This window comes from Eptatretus burgeri, chromosome 3, assembly GCF_056783735.1.
Source record: "Eptatretus burgeri isolate ZD-2024b chromosome 3, Ebu_testis_v1, whole genome shotgun sequence".
NCBI classification, from domain to species: domain Eukaryota; kingdom Metazoa; phylum Chordata; class Myxini; order Myxiniformes; family Myxinidae; genus Eptatretus; species Eptatretus burgeri.
In genome coordinates this window covers 23,520,135-23,542,821 of record NC_140963.1, presented here as the reverse complement: position 1 = coordinate 23,542,821, position 22,687 = coordinate 23,520,135, and the positions used below count along the sequence as shown (strand labels likewise).

The following is a 22,687-nucleotide window of genomic DNA, read 5'->3' as shown; positions in this document are numbered from 1 at the left end:
AGAGTAATTAACTTCTTCCCTTCATCTGTGAACTGTTGAATCTTGTAGATTCCCAACCCCCCCCCCCCTTTTGCAATGCCATATTCCCGGAGGCTGGAAGATGAGTTGTTGACAGATAATATGAAAAAACAATTGGAGCAGAGTGTCATTCAGAACAGTTTGTACTTTCATGAAATGTTGAAATATTGGAATTGAGAAGTCTACAGTAAAAAAGAAAATTGCTATTATCAAACTGCAATGGTTGGGTTGGAAAAATTATATTGAAATAATTAAACACAGAATAAATAAATAAATAATTGGGGGGATGGGTGTTGGGGTAGTGTTGCCGATTAATCGGTAACAGCGCCTCTTCCGAATTGAGGAATATTGCTTGAGGGCAATACTAATCAACCACCATGTGTGGACTCGCATTGGCATGTAGACCAGACAATGTAGGTAGGGCAGGAAGATTATCCCATTCCTGAAGCTTTTTAGTGAGTCAGTTATTTTTTAACCAACAATCAGATAGTGATGTTGTAAATCTTGTGGGACTAACTCAGTTTGCTGAAGCTCAGCATCTAAGTCCTTAAAGGGCTAATAGGATAGCCTCGAGGTACACACACTCGCCTCTAATCTGTCCAGCCTGGGGTTGAAATCCGACCCAGCTATAAACTGTCACTCTGGGCAGGGTGATTCATCAACTTGTGTGCCGTCCCTTGGATGGATATTAAACGGGTATCCAGTCTGCAGAATTAGTTTGTGGATGTTAAAGATCCCATGATGTCATTCACAAAGAGCAAACGAAGTATCGCCAACACCATGAACAAGTTCCAAATTCCTGTCCCTAACTAGCAGAGGGCATTGCATCACCGGCACAGCCACACCCTCAGCTAGTGATGCTACCCCGCAGTATTGTACTGCATACAAACAAAGAAGTCCTTCATATTGCTCCCTACAGTCATATTTGAACCCACATTTTCGAGTTCAGTATGTCAGTCCAGCTGTCTTCAAAACTCGACCACCAACATTCCGCTTTTATTGGAGGTAATTTACTTCTGATATTTGTGGACAATCTATGGTTATATGGTCATGTTGTTTGCAGAAAGTGTTGCTGATGGTGCTGTTGAAACCATTTCAAGAAAGGGCTGTGTGAGCACGCATGCTCATCCCCACTCAAAGATTGTCGTCATCAAGACAATTGAAACAAGAAATGGCTTTATAATATCAGAAGCTTTAGAGATGTACACAAAATAGTTTTTCGAGATGAAAGAGCAGAGGGGTACAGTGATGTGACGCACTATTGTTCGGCAAAAGGAGAGAAACATTATGCTTCGAAAGTAAACATTAATTTCATTCTCTAATCTATATATTACATAGCCTAGATTGTGTGGGTTAAATATCCAGGAATATGACAATTGCAGTATTCACAAAGCTAATATAATTATTTCATAACTTATGCCAGATGTTGCTTGCACAATAAAATGTACAGATCCTCATTATTCTGTCTATTGTCATGAGTTGTGTTATTGTCTCACCTGGAATGTACTTCCAGGGAGCTTATGGGATGGCGCATCGGCAGTCCGTCCGTCCGTCCGTCCGTCCATAAACACTTGCAACTTCTTCTCAGAAACCACTTACATGATTCCGATGAAACGACCACAACCTTCATCCAACATGAAGTTTGTTCATGCCATATTTTTTTTTAAATCGGGGTCTGTTGGGGGTGAGGGAGGGGTGTTGCCCCCCAAAGTATTATTTGCTTTCTTCTCAGAAACTACACACAATTTCTATGAAACTTGACCACAACCTTCATCACCAGTTATGTACCAAAGTTTGTTCATGGCATTAAAATTATTATTATTTTTTTTAATCGGCCTTTTCCCATACAAAATAGATATTTACTTTCTTCGTTGCATATTTTGTGGGTCATCCACACCTACCAGTGATTCCCTGGTTATCTTATCCAGCCGTTGCTAGGTGAGTGCCCAGGGGTATTGCCCCTATTTTTATTTGTTTATAGTTCCTTGCTCTTTGCTATATTTTCACCTCCACATTTTTCTGCTATGATCTCCGATCCCTTTCTTTTGTACACGACGTCAAGGTTCGTTGAAGCTCGACAACACTGAACGGATTGGGATGCAACAGAAGAAAATTACCCCCGTGTGGGGGTGACGGTCATCTCTACAATACCACAAGTTCTCAATGTTCAGTTATGACCGGAGATTATTGCGCAGCTCGAACTGCACAGTTTGGTTAAAGATGACTCGGCATTTTGGCGCATGCGCACAAAATTATATTTTGAAAATAAATGCCGACGTTTACATTTCGGGTTTTGAAACTTTTTCACCTTCGGCGGAAAATGTATAAATATAAAAGGCTAAAAATGTGTTTTATATTTATATTTAACTTCTCCTTCCTTCCTTCCTTCATTCTTTGCGAATCACATCGGCGTTTTTGGCCATCTTCCAGATCACGTGACGATCAAACGGGAAGGAAATTCAAAAATCTGTCTGGTTCGATACAAGATAATATTTTTTACTATCATAATCAATAAGCAGTTGCCGAATATCTTGTAGAATGGCAGACGAGATAGGTTTTGAAAATGGCGATTTTTATAACTTACGTGACCTCGTCCCTGACCTTGAACCCAGACAAAAGTTATATCATTGTGCAACACTCATCGACCTCTACCCACATACTAAGTTTCAAGATCGGAAAGAAAAATTGTTGACGGACGTACGGACGGACATTTGGTCCGGCTTTATTAGGTCATCTCGGTAGAGATGACCTAATAAAGGTCATCTTCCTAAAAAAGGAACAGTCGGAGAGTGTGGGGCACCAACAACAGTGTTGAAGGATCAAATAGAGGGGAACTTGGACAAACAATGGGTGTGGGGAGGAATTGAGGTTGGGGGGGGGGGCAGGAAAGGATGCATTGGGTGGACAGAATGGACACAGAAGGTAAGTCTCAAGAAGGAAAAACTGAAAATTTGGAAGGAGTGCTTCAGGGTGTGAGGTAGACGGTTAATGGGTGAAGAAAAGATCATGGTTGTGGATTGGAGATGATCTGAGATGGTGGTGAACAGCTGTCTTGAAAACTTGGAGTGTCTTCCATTTTCATTTGTTTATGGCTATAGCTGAAGTGGTGGTGGAGGTTTATTATATTTCCTTCATTGTTGGAGCTATAGACATCTGCCATTAAGCTCTGTCTGGAATTTCACCTGCCATTACCTTTGAATAGTACAATTGTTGTAATTACTATAGCACTTTATAAACATTTTGCTTTCATCTGTATGACATGATACTTACTACCTAGTGTAAAAGCAAAAATTAAACAATGTGAAATAAGGAATTATTTTTAGGAGGAAGAAAAGAAGTGGAATTGCTCAAGATGCCTTTCTTGAGTGACTGGTTGGTACAGAGGTCGTGAACTTACGGTACTTTTGAGCTGTAAAGTCTGCGTTTGATTTTTGGCCCGAATATAAACTGTTGGACTGATGATTCACAAGCATAGGGTTCCATTATTAAAGTGCACCATCATTTGGATGACATAATTCCAAGAATTTATTGCTGCTGGACACTAAAAACTCAATGCTGTCATCACTGGCACCCTGGTCAAACTCTAAATTCCTGCTTTGAGTGTCTTTATGAAGTCCAACCACTGAGTTGGTTTTCCTAGTACCCCATCATGGACCATGGACTAATGGACTGTGTCAGAACCTGATACATGGTCAGGAGAAGAAACAACAACCCCTATCTTTCCTTAATAAACAACTAAAAAAGACAAAATGTCATCGCCCCATTGTTTTAGTAATTTTTCTCCATGGAGTTAAAGGCTAGCCCATATTGATATACAACTAATATGGCTGCCAGTCTACCAGTTGGCCATCTTTGATCAGATCTAAAAATAAAGTGAGGACAGGTGTATGCTATCATGTACTCGGCTTGTGCCAAGTTTGAACAAAATCGGACCATGCATGTCTGAGAAATGGTTGGGGACATATTTAAGGAACAAAAGGGCCACCAGTTGGCCATCTTGGATCTGATCTTGAAAAAAATATGACGTGCTTCTGTAAGCCATCATTCATTATCTGTGTGCCAAGTTTGAATAACATCGGTAAATGCTTGTCTGAGAAATGGTTGAGGACATGTTCAACATCGGGTTTTTTTTACAACTAAAATGGCCGCTAGTCGGCCATCATGGATCTGATGTTGAAAAAGAATGGCGTACATATGTATACCATCATGTGTTGGCTTTTGCCAAGTACGAATAAAATCGGTCCACACATGTCCGAGATGTGGTTGCGGACGCACATACGGACACGAAAATTGAGACCGAATCCATGAGCCCCCGTTTTGGACTAAGTCCAACGCGGACTAATAATCTGTTTTTAAATCCTGTATTTTATGACTTCCCCACATTTAAGCAGATTGTAAGGACAGTCGACTTTGAATGAAGAGAAATGAAATATATGCCAATACACAGTCACCAACCACTTTGGTGTACAAGACATGAACTACTGTATTTTGAGTTGCTCTGCCTCTGGTGACGAAGTCGCCGGTAGCATTATGTTTTTGGTTTGTCCGTCTGTACGTACATACGTCCGTCCATGCTAATATTTTCTGTTTTCTCTGCAACCACTTATCCGATTGACTAAACATTTTCACCACATGTGCGACTACTCATGTAGAATGTGTTTATGATAAGTATGACGTCATAGGTCACGTGGTGTGGCAGCCATGTTGGAAAAAAGGAAACACTTTGGACCTCTCTCTTCAAAACAGCGAAATGGAGAAAATTGAAACTTGGCAAATGTGAAGTACTCCCTATGGGAAACAAGTGTAAATTTTATCTCTACCACCCAAGGTGGAAGTAGGTTATGTTTTCATCCCTGTCTGTCTGGCTGTTTGTCTGTGTGCAGGATATCTCAAAAGGTTGTGGACGGATACAGATGAAATTTGGTGGGCAGGTTGGGTGTTTGGCAAGGACGAACTGATTAAATTTTGTTGAAGATCCAGATCCGTATCTGGCTACTATAATTTTTTTAAAGTGATTCTTCACCATTGAGAGATATGGCCAAAAATGATATATAGCACGATATCTCAAATATGTATTGGGCCCAATATGTTCTCATGGATTAGGCATTGCATGGCGGAGGTATACACTCTATAAACAGCTTCGTTCTGACGTCGTAATCGCAGATGTCAAATGCTTTATCCGATCAGTAGATGTTCCGAGATGGTTGCTATGGCAACATAATTCAGCCGATCACAGCCGTGATTTAATATGGTTGAGATAATGTCATGAGGAATAGATATCTGCAATATAAAAGCGAAATGTTCAACGGTTTTTGGAATATCGCATACACAAAAGTACATGTATAGATGATTGATCAGTCGGACAGAGCTCATTTTAATCTCCCCCAACTCCAACTTTGTCAGAGAGGTGGGGGACAAAAATGGTGGATGCACGGTCAAAGAGAAGTTTGTTTTCCTGATGGCAAAAGCAGGGGACTGTGCTGAGATCAGGTTGACCACTTCTCTTTTTGGTCACCTCGTGTCTGTGTGGGTCAGGCAAGATGGCCGACAGGTATGCGCACTCGCCTTTGGGCTGTCTAGCCTGGGTTCGAATCTCGATCCAGATCCTGGTGTTTTGCAGGCAGGGTGTCACCTCCAACAACATTAGCTGGTGGACATTAAAGATCCCACAGTGTCCTTCATAAAGAGTAGATGAGTTATTGCTGGCACCCTGTCTGAATTCCAATTTCCTGCATTGGATACCACTGGGAAGGCAATGGCAAACCACCCAGCAGAACCCCTCTTTCTCTCTCTCAGAATATTGCTTGGTGCTTTCACATTCTCAAACTTGGAATACACATTCCCAAACTCTGCCACATGCACCATTTTCTTGCTGTTCTGAATTCTTCTTTGTCTTTTACTTTCTACTCTACTGCATTCCCTTTTTTGTATACGTTGTCAAGGCTCGTTTGAGAGTGAACACACAACACACAGCAAGGGGGGGGGGCATGAGACAAGAGGGGCGTGGGAAGGACAAAACAGTGGGAAACAGAGACATTAGGAGATATGTAGAAGGGATGGACATTACAGGGACTTTCAGGAAGGAAAGCAGGGAATTTTAAAGTGGGTTTGGGGTGGATTAACGGGGGTAGAAAAGATCGAGGATGTTGATGGGGGACGATAAAAGGTGGTGGTGAACAGCTGTTTTGAAGGCCTGGAAGGAAGAATGGGATTGAACAGAGCGTGGGAGTTTATTCCAAAGGCGGGAAAAAGAAGAATGAAAGAGTGAAGGTGAGCAGTGATTTATGATTTTGGTGGTTTTACCAGAACCTCTTGTGGCGGACCTTGTTTCCCTGTGGAAATATGGGGGGGGGGCACATATCACAGACAGAGCAGGGGTGGGCGAGGCCGGAGAGGAGACGGTAGAAGACAGAAAGACCACCGACCTGCCTGCGGTGAGAGTGAGAGGCCCAACGACTCAGCCTCATCGAGGGAGATACCAATGATCCGAAATGCCTTGGTTTCCACAGCGTGAAGCTGAGAAAGGTGAGAGGCAGGAGCACCAGCCCAAAGGAGAGAGCAATACTCCATCATGCTGCAGACGAAAGCTTTGTATGTGGTCAGGAGCTCAAGGGGGCCGAGGAAGGACATTGCACAGCGGAGGATTCCCAGTCGGCAACTGACTTTGGAGGCCAGGTTGGAAATGTGGCTTCCCAGGAGAGATCATGGCAGATACTGAGATGCAGAAGCTTGAAAGAAAGGACTTCTTCCAGAGGATTGTTGAGAAAGTCGATGGGGGGATTTTCCAAACCTTCCTTTCGGAGAGACATCGTGAGTGTGAGATTTATTCGGATTGAAAGACATGTTCCATGTGTTGGACCAGTTTGTGATTTTACCCAGATCTGCAGTGAGCGAAGAAGCTGCTGCTTGCCGCTCTGGGGGATGACAGATGTTATGGCAGAGGGTGGAGTCATCGGCAAAGAGAAATAGAGGATTTTCCAGAGAGTCGGAGAGTTCATTGATGAAAACCAGAAAAAGAACAGGGCCCAGAACGCTAACTTCAGGAACTCCAGCCTGGACAGGAAGAGGGGATGAAAGAACTCCATTTAGGGCCACATGTTGACTGTGACAGGAGAGGAAGTCTGCAAACCATGAGTGGAGATGGCCTTGAATACCATAGGAAGAGAGTTTGGTGAGCAGGACAGGGTGCCACAGGCCGTGTCAAAAGCACACGATATGTCCAGGGATATGGCTCTGATTTCATGTCCAGCATTGAGGACCTCCATCCATTGTTAGGAGAGCAAAAGCAGCATATCCATGGTAGAGTGACCTGGTCTGAAACCAAATTGATGATCGGAAATCAAGCCATTGGAGAAGTGGAAGGATTTAATGTCTGAAGCGATGATGGATTCCATCACCTTGCTGATGATTGGGAGAAGGATGATTGGTCTGCAGTCGCAGGGATGTTTGTTGATTTCCAAGCAGATGACAGATGACCTTGAGCAAATGAGAGGGTGAATAGAACAGAGAGTTAGGGAATTTTAGCAAATTGTATGGACCATCTGTGAAAAAATTGCTTACCAAAAAATTTCTTCACTAACGTATTCACTATCTAGGTGTCTACTAACACCTATCAATTAGTGCAAACCCAAATCCTTGTGGAACATTCTGGGGAGGCAATCAAAGTTCAGGTGCTCAGAGGGCCTGCGCGAAAAAAATCGGAAAATTAACTTTTGCCAATATTGACTTGTGGGATGTCGAACTTGGGGTTTTTTGGGGTGCTGAATTGATTCCATACATTATTTTTGAGAAAAAAACACTCCTTGATCATATGAAATGTATTTTATTGATATTTTTAACAGAACTGTGCTCAATGGAAATGTTGCTTCGTCAGCTTTTACAAGCTTATTCATCAAACTCCCCAGTATCTTCCTCACTCCTCTTGTCATCCAGCTGGTTTATGTTCAGGTAAGAGTTACCATGACAGATGCCGCAAGCAGAAATACACTTGACTCCTTGCTTTTTGCAGCAGCACCTGAGTGAGCTGCAGTCCCCTGCACAGTTGCAGCTGGCAAACGTCAGGAGGTAGTCTAGTGCAATGGGGTCTGTAGAAGGGACTGGTGCATATCCTTGCTCAGTGAGTTGCCATCCATAGTCCCGGGCATCCAACGATGGACTTTGCAGCATCAGCCAGTCTCTAGTCTGGAGGTAAGCTCGGAGAGAGTGCTGTGCTGCAGCTCCTGTTGTCGGGGCGAGTTTCTCAGGTTTTATGCTCCCAGTAGCAGCTCGCTTGCTGAAAATGTCGAATCTCAAGTCTTCCAAGTCTTTGGAGGATTTCCCATGGAACATGAGCATGAAAAGATCACAGCCTGCTTTAATGATATCACCTTTCTCAGCTTGGATGTCCATAAACACGTCCATTGCCCTCTCTGCTTCATCAGTCTTGCAGAGCTTGCTTAGCAAAGTTGGTTTGCTAAACCCAAAAATTGCAGACTGTATCACAGCCAGAGAAGCTGTGCAAGAAGATGAGATACCTCCGGTATATCTCTGGGAGGGCCTCCCTGATCTTTCCAACATCGTAAGATGTTTCTTTGGCTGTCGTGAGGAAGATTGGATGGTCTGCAACATGATAAATCAGCATAACCAGGATGTCTGTGTCCTCAGCCCTCACCTCGACAGGGGACTCTCTTGCCTCATCTAGAGCTGCGCGGACGATGGAGGTGTCGGCATCATCGGAGCATTGCTGTACACTGATTCCATTCCTACTAAATGTCTCAGCAAGGAGCAGAACGAGCTGGGCTTTGTTGTTCTTGTTATCGAGGAACTTTTCTCTTGCAATGATGATTTTGAGATCCAGATGAATCTGAATATCACAGCATGCATTCTTTGTTCGTCTCAATTGGTCATGGTCCTTGGTGGAGCTGCCATATCCGTCAAAGACCACCGTTATCGGGAGGCGATGGCTCCCCATGGACTTCACAAACCGGAGGTAGCTCTCGGCAACATCCTTCCAAGTAAGGTTCGCCTCCCACTTGACATTGTACAGGAGCCACCCACCATCAACCACAAGGCTCGTGCAGGGGGGTTGTTCGACAGGTGCCACACATGCCTTCAGGGACCTTGCTAGCGCAGCCCTGTCTGGCTTTCGCAACTTTTGATTTTTGTCAAACAGAGACATCGGTTTTGGCATCAACTCAAAGAACAGAGCTTCTTTGGTCTTAACTTCACGCTCACTGATGACAATGAGGTGGTTGAATAGCTTCAGTGAGCCAATGACCAGCTTCTCGCCATTGACTTTGGGTCCAGATCTGAGGCTTGCAAGTGATTTGACCTTGTGTTTGGTTACCATTGCATCCACAACAGTTTTCCCATCCATCTTAGCCTGTATGGCTCTGCCAACTTCTTCTGCCCTGAACCACCACAGATGAAACACCTCAAGCCAGGTTCAGTCACCTCCTTGTCCATACTGTCCTAAAAAATAAGTCATTTTTTTGTAAACAACAGACAGGACATGAAATTTTGACACAAAACAGACAGAACACACATACAGTGGTGTGTTTTAACATTAATAGGTCCACTCTACGTTGAATATATTCAACTTCTATTGAGTCCGGTACACAATAATTTTATAGCTAAAAGCTCTTAGCTAACGTCAGCTAACACAGAGAATTCCACTGAGCATGAGCACAAGTATAACCAACAATATAGCAGTGGTTTCAAAAATGTTGTATGCTGGTTTCAGCACCATTTGAACAATCTGAATTCATTGAGCCAAATTACCGCAAAACACAGTCTGAGATATCTAAAAATGTATCATATCAATATTTTACGGCCAGGGATTCATTTTTCCTCAAATCTAATGGTTGGAATCAATTCAGCACCCCAAAAACCCCTAGTTAGACATCTCACAAGTCAATATTGGCAAAAGTTAATTTTCCGATTTTTTTTGCGCAAGCCCTCTGAGCACCTGAACTTTGATTGGCTACCCAGAACTTTCCACAAGGATTTGGGTTTGCACTAATCGATAGGTGTTAGTAGACACCCAGATGAATACGTTAGTGAAGAAATTTTTTGGTTAGCTATTTTTTCACAGAGGGTCAATACAATTTGCTAAAATTCCCAAACTGAGAGAGAGTGTAAGCAAGAGCAGAGGAGTAGGTTTTTAGGACACGTGGGCTGATGCCGTCTGGACCGGTTGCAGAATCTGAGTCGAGGTTTGACAGCAAGCTCTCCACATTGTCAGGAGAAAAGGACACAGAGTCCAGGGACAGTTGGGTGCGACTGGATAAGGTGGGTTCCGAAAGCGATGGCTTTTGAATACAAGATTTTGATGCAAACACTGAGTTTAGGCATTTAGCCTTTTCACGTGTGGTATCAGCAGTGCGGCCATTTGAGGTCATGGAGGGGATTGAGGTGGAACATACACCAGAAACAGATTTAATTAGACACCACCAGGATTTGGAGGAGGGAGAGGGGTTTGAGAGTTCAGACTTGAGATGAGAAAGATATTGTTTTCTGGCTCTCCTGAGGGTAGATGCACACTTGTTCCGAGCTTTATGGAAGTAACTGTGATTACCCTCAGTTGGGTTTGCTTTTCATGAGGCAAAGGCAAGTTGTTTCAGGACAACTGCCTCACCACAAGCTTCAGTGAACCAGGGGCGGGAGGAAGGGTAGGACAACTGAAGATGAGAGGGGATAAATCTGTGCACGAGGGAGAGCAAGTTTCTTTGAAAATTCCCAGGATGAGTTGATGTTGGAGAAAGTAGTGATGGGAGACCAGTTTAGAAGTTTAATGGCTGCTTGGAGACCCTGCCAGTCGGCCTGAGTGAAATGCCAGACTCGACGGCGGTGAGGTGGATCTCTGATAACAGTCAGAGAGATGTCCACTTGGACAAGGACGTGGTCAGAATAACCGATTGGAGCAAAGGAAGAACAGCAGATATTTTCAGGGAAATTTGTCAAATTCACATCCAGGAGAGATAGAGTACCTTTGGTTGAGATCCGGGTCGGGAAATTGACCGATTGAGTCAGTCCCAATGAGTCAGAAAGCTTTTGCTGAAGTGCCATGACAGGTGCAAGAGGTACCCACACCTAGCTAACTGGCATGATGACAATTGAAGTCGCCACATGTGAGGAAGAGAGAGTTTGGATGAAGATAGAAGTTGGTCCATGTTTTCAGACAGTGAGGTGTAAATGGAGTCATCACTGCTCGGTGGACGGTACAGTACATATATAAACATGAGGTGGGATTGGAGGGGAAGCCGTAGCCAGAGGTATTTCTGTGGGTGTGGGGGAGAATGGGCAGTGCATGGAGAGTGAGGAATAGAGTCTTTGATGAAGAGAGCAACTCCTCCACCAGGGCGAGGCTCAGGTCTGTCATACCGGAGGAGGGAGTAACCAGGGAGAGATACCTGGGAGTCAGAGACGTCTTGAGGGAGGAAAGTTTCTGTTGGGCAGATTACATCTGTTTTGTCAGTGGCAAAATGTATGGAAGGATCTGAAAGGTTTGAGCGAAGGCCCCAGATATTTGTGGTCCACACTCGTAATGAAGACGGAGGGGAGGAGGCTTTCGGTGGAGGGGAGGGGAGGGGGAGGGTAGGACAAGGGAGGAGGGGAGGAGGTAAGGAGAGTTGTTGAAAGAGTGTGGGGGATTGCAGAATAGCTCGGGGAGGGAGCCGGATGAGAAGTAGAAAAGACTCTGTGGTGCTGGGGGAGAGGGGGGACAAGAGAGGGGGAAGAATGCAGTTGAGGATTTGAGGAGGTGGAGTGAAGAGATGGAGATGAGAGGGCAGTGGAAGGAGGCAGCTTTGTGGATGAGAGGGGGGCAATTTGAAAAGGATGAGTGAGGGGATGAATGGTGAGAGAAGGGTGAGTGGGGAGATTTTGAGAAAGGTGAGAGGGAGGCTTGGAGGGAGAAGAGTGGGATGGTTGCTTTGAGAGGGAGGGGTGAGAGGGGTGAGTTGGTTCTGAAGTTGGAAAAAAAGAATGGTTGATGGAAAGTGAACACTCATAACAAACTGGGGTTTTAAAAATTTTTTATTTTTAGGTCAGAGATGTGATTAAAGACATTTCTTGATGGATGCAATAAAACCAAATTAATAGAATGGAGAGAAGAAATGCTGTAACAGTTGGATTTTTTCGGCAAGGTATGAAGGAAAGGTTGAATTGAGAGCAGTCTGTTTAAATAAAAGAAGAGTAGTGCATTTTGATACAATAATGAGAACCACACATGTGAAAGAGGAAGATGAAGCATTATAAGAGATCGTTTCTATTATTATTATTATTATTATTATCATTATTATTATTATTATTATTATTGAGAGAGTTTTCATCAGATTAGGTCATGGAAGTGTTGTAGAAAAAATTGTGAGGTGAATGGTGAATTTGGATCAGTGAACGCAGGGGGTAGAAACAGGTCACGTGGTTACAGGAGAAGCACGTGGCTCTGGGAGGTGTATAGTCAGAAGTGGATTTATTTATTTATTTTAAATAAGGATTGCGTAACATTCGGAAAAGGGAAGGTTGAAGTAAAATCGTGGAGGTGTGTGGTGAATTTGGAACGGTAAACGCAGAGTGAAGCTGCTTGGTCGATGAAAAGTATCAGGAAGGGGGTGGAGAGAGATACGTGGTTACAGGAGGTGTATAGATAGAAAGGATACTAGAAAAATTATTAATTTTTGATGGATTGTTGAGGATTATGTGAGATTCGGGAATGGGAGGTTGTAAGAAGAAATTGTGAAGGTAATGGAGAGAGTGGGTCAGCTCAAATAGCAGAAAGATGGTGTACCAGAGGAAGGAGAAGGAGAAGGAGAATTGGGATTTTTGGATCTGCAGGGAGGAAGGTAGTTTTGTTTTTTTCACCTTTAAATTTAAGACAAGAAACGGAGTTTAGTTTGGAGGGATGGGGACGTTGGGAAAATAGGAATTGAAGGTGATAGGGAGAGAATACAAATAAAACGATCGTACGCCGAGAGGGGAAGGATGGGTAGGCCTCAAGGAACCTGGTAAGACAAGGTCGACGAAAACTCACAAAATAGCACGATTTTTGAAACAAAACTGAACGAGGAACACAATACAAAGAAACATGAAGGTGAGAAAATAAACAGTTAAACAGGACAAAAATCGACCGGAGACTTCTCTATGAGAAAGTCGGCAGAGACCCCTGAGAGAACCTGCCGACGCTCCAAACCCAGAAGTGGAAGTGACAGTGGCACAGAAAGCCTTTACATTATTACTCCCACCTATCATTATCAGTGTGTATTGTCTTTAGTTACGTGTATGTCTTTTTTGTAAAAGATGCTTATTAGCCTAATACATAAGCCTTTTTCAGATAAAAGAGCAATGTGTGTACAGTTCAGCTCCTTTAGAATTTGGGAGATGGAATTGATGCCAGCCCAAATGTGGCACTAGTACTCCATGAAGGGACATATAGTTGTTTTATGCAGGTAGAAAACAGCATCAAGAGGTAAATACCTCTGCACTCAATAAAGACAATCAACTCGCTTGGAAGCACTCTGAGCAATACCAGAAATGTACTTATCCAAACGGAGGTCAGAGGAGATGTCCAGACCAAGAACCCAAAGTTCAGATGATTCTGTTAAGGTGGAAGACCCCATGTGCACAGAAGGGAAAGACCTGTTTCTGGAGCGAGACGTGGACAACAATTTAATTTCCTTTGCAATGAAGGTTACCAGCCAGTCACGCCCCCACTTCAACACATTCTCTAAATCATTGTGAAACTCCAACCTCATTACAAGTCTTGTTGAGTGAATCAGCAGATGTACAGTCAAGTGAGGAATCAGCATACATGGATAGCTGAGACAGAACATTTTCAGCAAGATCATTGATAGAAACAAGGAACATAGTGGAACCAAGGACAGAGCACTGTGGAACACCAGGATTGATGGAACAAGTAGGAGAAGATTGACCCTCAAGGACCACCTTCATCTTGCGATTTGTAAGGAATTTTTTTTATTTTTGACCAGGTACTCCCAATAGTCCACGTTAATGGGTTATCTTTTTTTTCACCAGGTACTCCCAATAGTCCACGTTAATGGGTTTTTTTATTTTTTTTATTTTTGACCAGGTACTCCCAATAGTCCACGTTAATGGGTTCAAAAAGAAAAAATCACCAGGTACTCCCAATAGTCCACGTTAATGGGTTTTATATATACAGTATATATATTTTATTTTTGACCAGGTACCACCAATCGTCCACGTTAATGGGTTTTTTATTTTTTTATTTTTGACCAGGTACTCCCAATAGTCCACATTAATGGGTTATCTTTTTTTTTTCACCAGGTACTCCCAATAGTCCACGTTAATGGGTTTTTAAATTTTTTAATTTTTCACCAGGTACTCCCAATAGTCCACGTTAATGGGTTCAAAAAGAAATAATCACCAGGTACTCCCAATAGTCCACGTTAATGGGTTTTTTATATATATACAGTATATATATTTTATTTTTGACCAGGTACCACCAATCGTCCACGTTAATGGGTTTTTTTATTTTTTTATTTTTGACCAGGTACTCCCAATAGTCCAGGTTAATGGGTTTTAGATACACATATATATTTTTTTTGACCAGGTACCACCAATAGTCCACGTTAATGGGTTGTTTTTTTTTCACCGAGTACTCCCAATAGTCCACGTTAATGGGTTTTTTTTCACCAGGTACTACCAATAGTCCACGTTAATGGGTTAAAAAAAATTAACCAGGAACTCCCAATCGTCCACGTTAACCGCTTTCTTATTTTTGAATTTTTGATCATGTATTCCCAATCGTCCACATTAACAGTTTTTTTATTTTTGAATTTTTGTCGAAGTACTCCCATCGTCCACGTTAATGGGTTTATTAATTTTGAATTTTTGATCAGGTCGTCCCAATAGTCCATTTTAATGAGTTTTAAAACATTTTTTATTTTTGACCAGGTACTCCCAATAGTCCACGTTAATGGGTTTTTTATTTTTGACCAGGTACTCCCCATCGTCCAAGTTAATGGGTCTTTAATTGCATTATTTTTGACAAGGTACTCCCAATAGTCCACGTTAATGGGGGTTTTTTTTGAGCGGGTACTCCCAATTGTCCGCGTTAATGGTTTTTTTGTTTTTTTTTGACCAGGTACTCCCAATAGTCCACGTTAATGGGTTCAAAAAGAAAAAAATCACCAGGTACTCCCAATAGTCCACGTTAATGGGTTTTATATATACAGAATATATATTTTATTTTTGACCAGGTACCACCAATCGTCCACGTTAATGGGTTTTTTTATTTTTTTATTTTTGACCAGGTACTCCCAATCGTCCACGTTAATGGGTTATTTTTGTTGTTTTTTTAATTTTTCACCAGGTACTCCCAATAGTCCACGTTAATGGGTTATCTTTTTTTTCACCAGGTACTCCCAATAGTCCACGTTAATGGGTTTTTTTATTTTTTTTATTTTTGACCAGGTACTCCCAATAGTCCACGTTAATGGGTTCAAAAAGAAAAAATCACCAGGTACTCCCAATAGTCCACGTTAATGGGTTTTATATATATATATATATATATATATATATATACAGTATATATATTTTATTTTTGACCAGGTACTCCCAATAGTCCATGTTAATGGGTTTTATATATTTTTATTTTTGACCAGGTACTCCCAAAACTCCACGTTAATGGGTTTTTAATTTTATTTTGTTTTGACCAGGTAATCCCAATAGTCCACGTTGATGGGTTTTTTTTGACCAGGTACTCCCAATAGTCCACGTTAATGGGTTTTTTAATTTTTTTAATTTTTGACCAGGTACTCCCAATCGTCCACGTTAATGGGTTCAAAAAGAAAAAATCACCAGGTACTCCCAATAGTCCACGTTAATGGGTTTTATATATATATATATATATATATATATATATATATATATATATATATATATATATATATATATATATATATATATATATACAGTATATATATTTTATTTTTGACCAGGTACCACCAATCGTCCACGTTAATGGGTTTTTTATTTTTTTATTTTTGACCAGGTACTCCCAATAGTCCACATTAATGGGTTATCTTTTTTTTTTCACCAGGTACTCCCAATAGTCCACGTTAATGGGTTTTTAAATTTTTTAATTTTTCACCAGGTACTCCCAATAGTCCACGTTAATGGGTTCAAAAAGAAATAATCACCAGGTACTCCCAATAGTCCACGTTAATGGGTTTTTTATATATATACAGTATATATATTTTATTTTTGACCAGGTACCACCAATCGTCCACGTTAATGGGTTTTTTTATTTTTTTATTTTTGACCAGGTACTCCCAATAGTCCAGGTTAATGGGTTTTAGATACACATATATATTTTTTTTGACCAGGTACCACCAATAGTCCACGTTAATGGGTTGTTTTTTTTTCACCGAGTACTCCCAATAGTCCACGTTAATGGGTTTTTTTTCACCAGGTACTACCAATAGTCCACGTTAATGGGTTAAAAAAATTAACCAGGAACTCCCAATCGTCCACGTTAACCGCTTTCTTATTTTTGAATTTTTGATCATGTATTCCCAATCGTCCACATTAACAGTTTTTTTATTTTTGAATTTTTGTCGAAGTACTCCCATCGTCCACGTTAATGGGTTTATTAATTTTCAATTTTTGATCAGGTCGTCCCAATAGTCCATTTTAATGAGTTTTAAAACATTTTTTATTTTTGACCAGGTACTCCCAATAGTCCACGTTAATGGGTTTTTTATTTTTGACCAGGTACTCCCCATCGTCCAAGTTAATGGGTCTTTAATTGCATTATTTTTGACAAGGTACTCCCAATAGTCCACGTTAATGGGGGTTTTTTTTGAGCGGGTACTCCCAATTGTCCGCGTTAATGGTTTTTTTGTTTTTTTTTGACCAGGTACTCCCAATAGTCCACGTTAATGGGTTCAAAAAGAAAAAAATCACCAGGTACTCCCAATAGTCCACGTTAATGGGTTTTATATATACAGAATATATATTTTATTTTTGACCAGGTACCACCAATCGTCCACGTTAATGGGTTTTTTTATTTTTATTTTTGACCAGGTACTCCCAATACTCCATGTTAATGGGTTTTTAATTTTATTTTATTTTGACCAGGTAATCCCAATAGTCCACGTTGATGGGGTTTTTTTTGACCAGGTACTCCCAATAGTCCAAGTTAATGGGTTTTATATATTTTTATTTTTGACCAGGTACTCCCAAAACTCCACGTTAATGGGTTCAAAAAGAAAAAATCACCAGGTACTCCCAATAGTCCACGTTAATGGGTTTTATATATATATATATATATATATATATATATATATATATATATATATATATATATATATATATATATATATATACAGTATATATATTTTATTTTTGACCAGGTACCACCAATCGTCCACGTTAATGGGTTTTTTTATTTTTTTATTTTTGACCAGGTGCTCCCAATAGTCCACGTTAATGGGGGTTTTTGGTTTTTTTTTTAATTTTTCACCAGGTACTCCCAATAGTCCATGTTAATGGGTTTTATATATTTTTATTTTTGACCAGGTACTCCCAAAACTCCACGTTAATGGGTTTTTTTATTTTTTTAATTTTTGACCAGGTACTCCCAATAGTCCACGTTAATGGGTTCAAAAAGAAAAAATCACCAGGTACTCCCAATAGTCCACGTTAATGGGTTTTATATATATATATATATATATATATATATATATATATATATATATATATATATATATATATATATATATATATACAGTATATATATTTTATTTTTGACCAGGTACCACCAATCGTCCACGTTAATGGGTTTTTTATTTTTTTATTTTTGACAAGGTACTCCCAATAGTCCACGTTAATGGGTTTTAGATACATATATATATATATATATATATATATATATATATATATATATATATATATATATATATATATATTTTTTGACCAGGTACCACCAACAGTCCACGTTAATGGGTTGTTTTTTTTTTCACCGAGTACTCCCAATCGTCCACGTTAATGGGTTTTTTTTCACCAGGTACTCCCAATAGTCCACGTTAATGGGTTAAAAAAATTAACCAGGAACTCCCAATCGTCCACGTTAACGGGTTTCTTATTTTTGAATTTTTGATCATGTATTCCCAATCGTCCACATTAACAGTTTTTTTATTTTTGAATTTTTGACGAAGTACTCCCATCGTCCACGTTAATGGGTTTATTAATTTTGAATTTTTGATCAGGTCGTCCCAATAGTCCATTTTAATGAGTTTTAAAACATTTTTTTTATTTTTGACCAGGTACTCCCAATAGTCCACGTTAATGGGTTTTTTTTTATTTTTGACCAGGTACTCCCAATCGTCCAAGTTAATGGGTTTTTAATTTCTTTCTTTTTGACAATGTACTCCCAATAGTCCACGTTAATGGGTTTTTTTTTTGTTTTTGTTTTTTGACCAGGTACTCCCAACAGTCCACGTCCATGGCTTTTTAATTTTTTTTTTTTGACCAGTTCCTCCCAATAGTTCACATTGAGGTTTTAATTTCTTTCTTTTTTTTTGACCAGGTAATCCCAATAGTCCACATTAATTTGTTTTTTTATACATATTTTTTATTTTTGACCAGGTACTCCCAATAGTCCACGTTAATGGGTTTTTTATTTTTGACCAGGTACTCCCCATCGTCCAAGTTAATGGGTCTTTAATTGCATTATTTTTGACAAGGTACTCCCAATAGTCCACGTTAATGGGGGTTTTTTTTGACCGGGTACTCCCAATTGTCCGCGTTAATGGTTTTTTTTTTTTTTTTGACCAGGTACTCCCGATAGTCCACGTTAATGGGTTCAAAAAGAAAAAATCACCAGGTACTCCCAATAGTCCACGTTAATGGGTTTTATATATACAGAATATATATTTTATTTTTGACCAGGTACCACCAATCGTCCACGTTAATGGGTTTTTTTATTTTTTTTATTTTTGACCAGGTACTCCCAATCGTCCACGTTAATGGGTTATTTTTGGTTTTTTTTATTTTTCACCAGGTACTCCCAATAGTCCACGTTAATGGGTTATCTTTTTTTTCAACAGGTACTCCCAATAGTCCACATTTATGGTTTTTTTTTATTTTTGACCAGGTACTCCCAATCGTCCACGTTAATGGGTTTTTAATTTCTTTCTTTTTGACAATGTACTCCCAATAGTCCACGTTAATGGGGTTTTTTTTTGTTTTTGTTTTTTGACCAGGTACTCCCAACAGTCCACGTCCATGGCTTTTTAATTTTTTTTTTTTGACCAGTTCCTCCCAATAGTCCACATTGAGGTTTTAATTTCTTTCTTTTTTTTTGACCAGGTAATCCCAATAGTCCACATTAATTTGTTTTTTTATACATATTTTTTATTTTTGACCAGGTACTCCCAATAGTCCACGTTAATGGGTTTTTTATTTTTGACCAGGTACTCCCCATCGTCCAAGTTAATGGGTCTTTAATTGCATTATTTTTGACAAGGTACTCCCAATAGTCCACGTTAATGGGGGTTTTTTTTGACCGGGTACTCCCAATTGTCCGCGTTAATGGTTTTTTTTTTTTGTTTTTTGACCAGGTACTCCCAATAGTCCACGTTAATGGGTTCAAAAAGAAAAAATCACCAGGTACTCCCAATAGTCCACGTTAATGGGTTTTATATATACAGAATATATATTTTATTTTTGACCAGGTACCACCAATCGTCCACGTTAATGGGTTTTTTTATTTTTTTTATTTTTGACCAGGTACTCCCAATCGTCCACGTTAATGGGTTATTTTTGGTTTTTTTTATTTTTCACCAGGTACTCCCAATAGTCCACGTTAATGGGTTATCTTTTTTTTCAACAGGTACTCCCAATAGTCCACGTTAATGGGTTTTTATTTTTATTTATTTTTTTTGACCAGGTACTCCCAATAGTCCACGTTAATGGGTTCAAAAAGAAAAAAATCACCAGGTACTCCCAATAGTCCACGTTAATGGGTTTTATATATATACAGTATATATATTTTATTTTTGACCAGGTACCACCAATCGTCCACGTTAATGGGTTTTTTATTTTTTTTATTTTTGACAAGGTACTCCCAATAGTCCACGTTAATGGGTTTTAGATACATATATATGTATTTTTTTTTTTGACCAGGTACCACCAACAGTCCACGTTAATGGGTTGTTTTTTTTTCACCGAGTACTCCCAATCGTCCACGTTAATGGGTTTTTTTCACCAGGTACTCCCAATAGTCCACGTTAATAGGATAAAAAAATTTAACCAGGAACTCCCAATCGTCCACGTTAACGGGTTTCTTATTTTTGAATTTTTGATCATGTATTCCCAATCGTCCACATTAACAGTTTCTTTATTTTTTAATTTTTGACGAAGTACTCCCATCGTCCACCTTAATGGGTTTATTAATTTTGAATTTTTGATCAGGTCGTCCCAATAGTCCATTTTAATGAGTTTTAAAACATTTTTTTATTTTTGACCAGGTACTCCCAATAGTCCACATTAATGGGTTTTTTTTATTTTTGACCAGGTACTCCCAATCGTCCAAGTTAATGGGTTTTTAATTTCTTTATTTTTGACAATGTACTCCCAATAGTCCACGTTAATGGGTTTTTTTTTTGTTTTTGTTTTTTGACCAGGTACTCCCAACAGTCCACGTCCATGGGTTTTTAAATTTTTTTTTTTTTTGACCAGGTTCTCCCAATAGTCCACATTGAGGTTTTAATTTCTTTCTTTTTTTTGACCAGGTAATCCCAATAGTCCACATTAATTTGTTTTTTTATATATTTTTTTATTTTTGACCAGGTACTCCCAATAGTCCATGTTAATGGGCTTTTTATTTTTTTATTTTGACCAGGTCATCCCAATAGTCCATGTTAATGGAGTTTTTTTTATTTTGACCAGGTAATCCCAATCGTCCATGTTAATGGAGTTTTTTTATTTTGAACAGGTTATCCCAATAGTCCATGTTAATGGAGTTTTTTTATTTTGACCAGGCTCTCCCAATAGTCCATGTTAATGGTTTTTTTTATTTTTGACCGGGTAATCCCAATAGTCCTTGTTAATGGGTTTTTTATTTTTTTTTATTTTGACCAGGTAATCCCAATAGTCCATGTTAATGGGTTTTTTATTTTTTTATTTTGACCAGGTAATCCCAATAGTCCATGTTAATGGGTTTTTTATTTTTTTTATTTTGACCAGGTAATCCCAATAGTCCATGTTAATGGAGTTTTCATTTTGATCAGGTAATCCCAATAGTCCATGTTAATGGAGTTTTTTTTTGTTTTGACCAGGTTCTACCAATCGTCCATGTTAATGGGTTTTTTATTTTTTTTATTTTGACCAGGTAATCCCAATAGTCCATGTTAATGGGTTTTTTATTTTATTTTTTTTTGACCAGGTAATCCCAATAGTCCATGTTAATGGAGTTTTTTATTTTGACCAGGTTTTCCCAATAGTCCATGTTAATGGCTTTTTTATTTTTTTATTTTTGACCAGGTTCTCCCAATCGTCCACATTAATTTTTTTTTATATATATTTTTATTTTTGACCAGGTTCTCCCAATCGTCCACATTAATTTGTTTTTTTTTATATATATTTTTATTTTTTACCAGGTTCTCCCAATAGTCAATATTAATGGGTTTTTTTTTTTTTGACCAGGTACTCCCAATAGTCCATGTTCATGGGGGTTTTTAATTTTTTTTTATTTTTGACCAGGTACTCACAATAGTGCATATTAACGGTTTTCTTATTTTTGATTTTTTTTTTTGTCACTAATTATTTGTACAGTATTTTTATATTGAGAAAGAAAAAACGTTCGTCTGGCTTCGCCGATTCGAAAAAACGACTTATTCGTGGAACTTTTTGAACGCCCTTCCTCGGTCGGGGGTTTGTCTTCCAATAGATATACAGTACTGGATCGATCGGTTGCCTTCATAGCCTGTGCAAACATTTCACTTTCTGCAATAATTTGGTTGGATGAAAGTGAATTTTGAGGACACCGTTATATTTGTTATGTCATTGTGTGCACTAAGAAATTGAAAAAGTAAACCAGGCAGCCCCCCCCCTCCTCTGCCCCCTTCCTCCCCCCTCTCCCACCGGACTCGCAATGTTCCCCTATCGTGCCTCTTTCGTTGGAGACGTCATTGAGATCGCGGGTACACGGAGGACAATGGCTTTAATAAACAAACAGAGCAGTGTTTGTCGAACACACAAACGGGGAGAGTTGGTGGCAGGATTATGGGTACTGTATCTGCTATTTCATTGTCGTGACTCGTTTGACTGGTTAAGCCAGGACACAACAGTCCACCGAGCATTTCAGAAATTAAATTAATTAAAACTGTCATTCGGGCGCATTATCCATTGTGGAAAGTCTGTTTTATGGCTTAAATACGAAAGTAAAGTCTGGTCGGCCTATGGTGTTGAGTTGGAGACCGAGTTGAATATTTTCGCGCGAAGGGTACACAATGTGATGGTTAATGTCCACATTGTGTGGACGGACCAAAATGACAGGTCAACACTCATGTTACAAGGCCGGAGTGCTCCACAATGCAGTGCCTCCTTCTGACATCCCCAATTATTCCATGCATCCATTGGGACCAAACTCTGTGCAGAGCGTTGGAGCTGCCGAAGCAGTCTCCTTGACTATTGGGCACAATCCTGG

The 22,687-nt window shown here is 39.7% G+C and overlaps 1 protein-coding gene across 3 annotated transcripts in view; it reads left to right on the top strand.

The window, feature by feature from the left end:
* The window catches only part of LOC147029554 (keratin, type II cytoskeletal 8-like), a 67,823-nt gene extending 66,345 nt beyond the window's left edge, over positions 1-1,478 (top strand). For all 3 annotated transcript variants that reach the window (XM_085872703.1, XM_085872702.1, XM_085872701.1), the window contains exon 9: positions 1,082-1,478. In XM_085872703.1, coding sequence (XP_085728829.1) covers positions 1,082-1,233 — 152 coding nt within the window. In that variant the 3' untranslated portion in view covers positions 1,234-1,478. The remainder of the gene's footprint in view (positions 1-1,081) is intronic.
* The last annotated feature ends 21,209 nt before the right edge of the window (positions 1,479-22,687 follow it).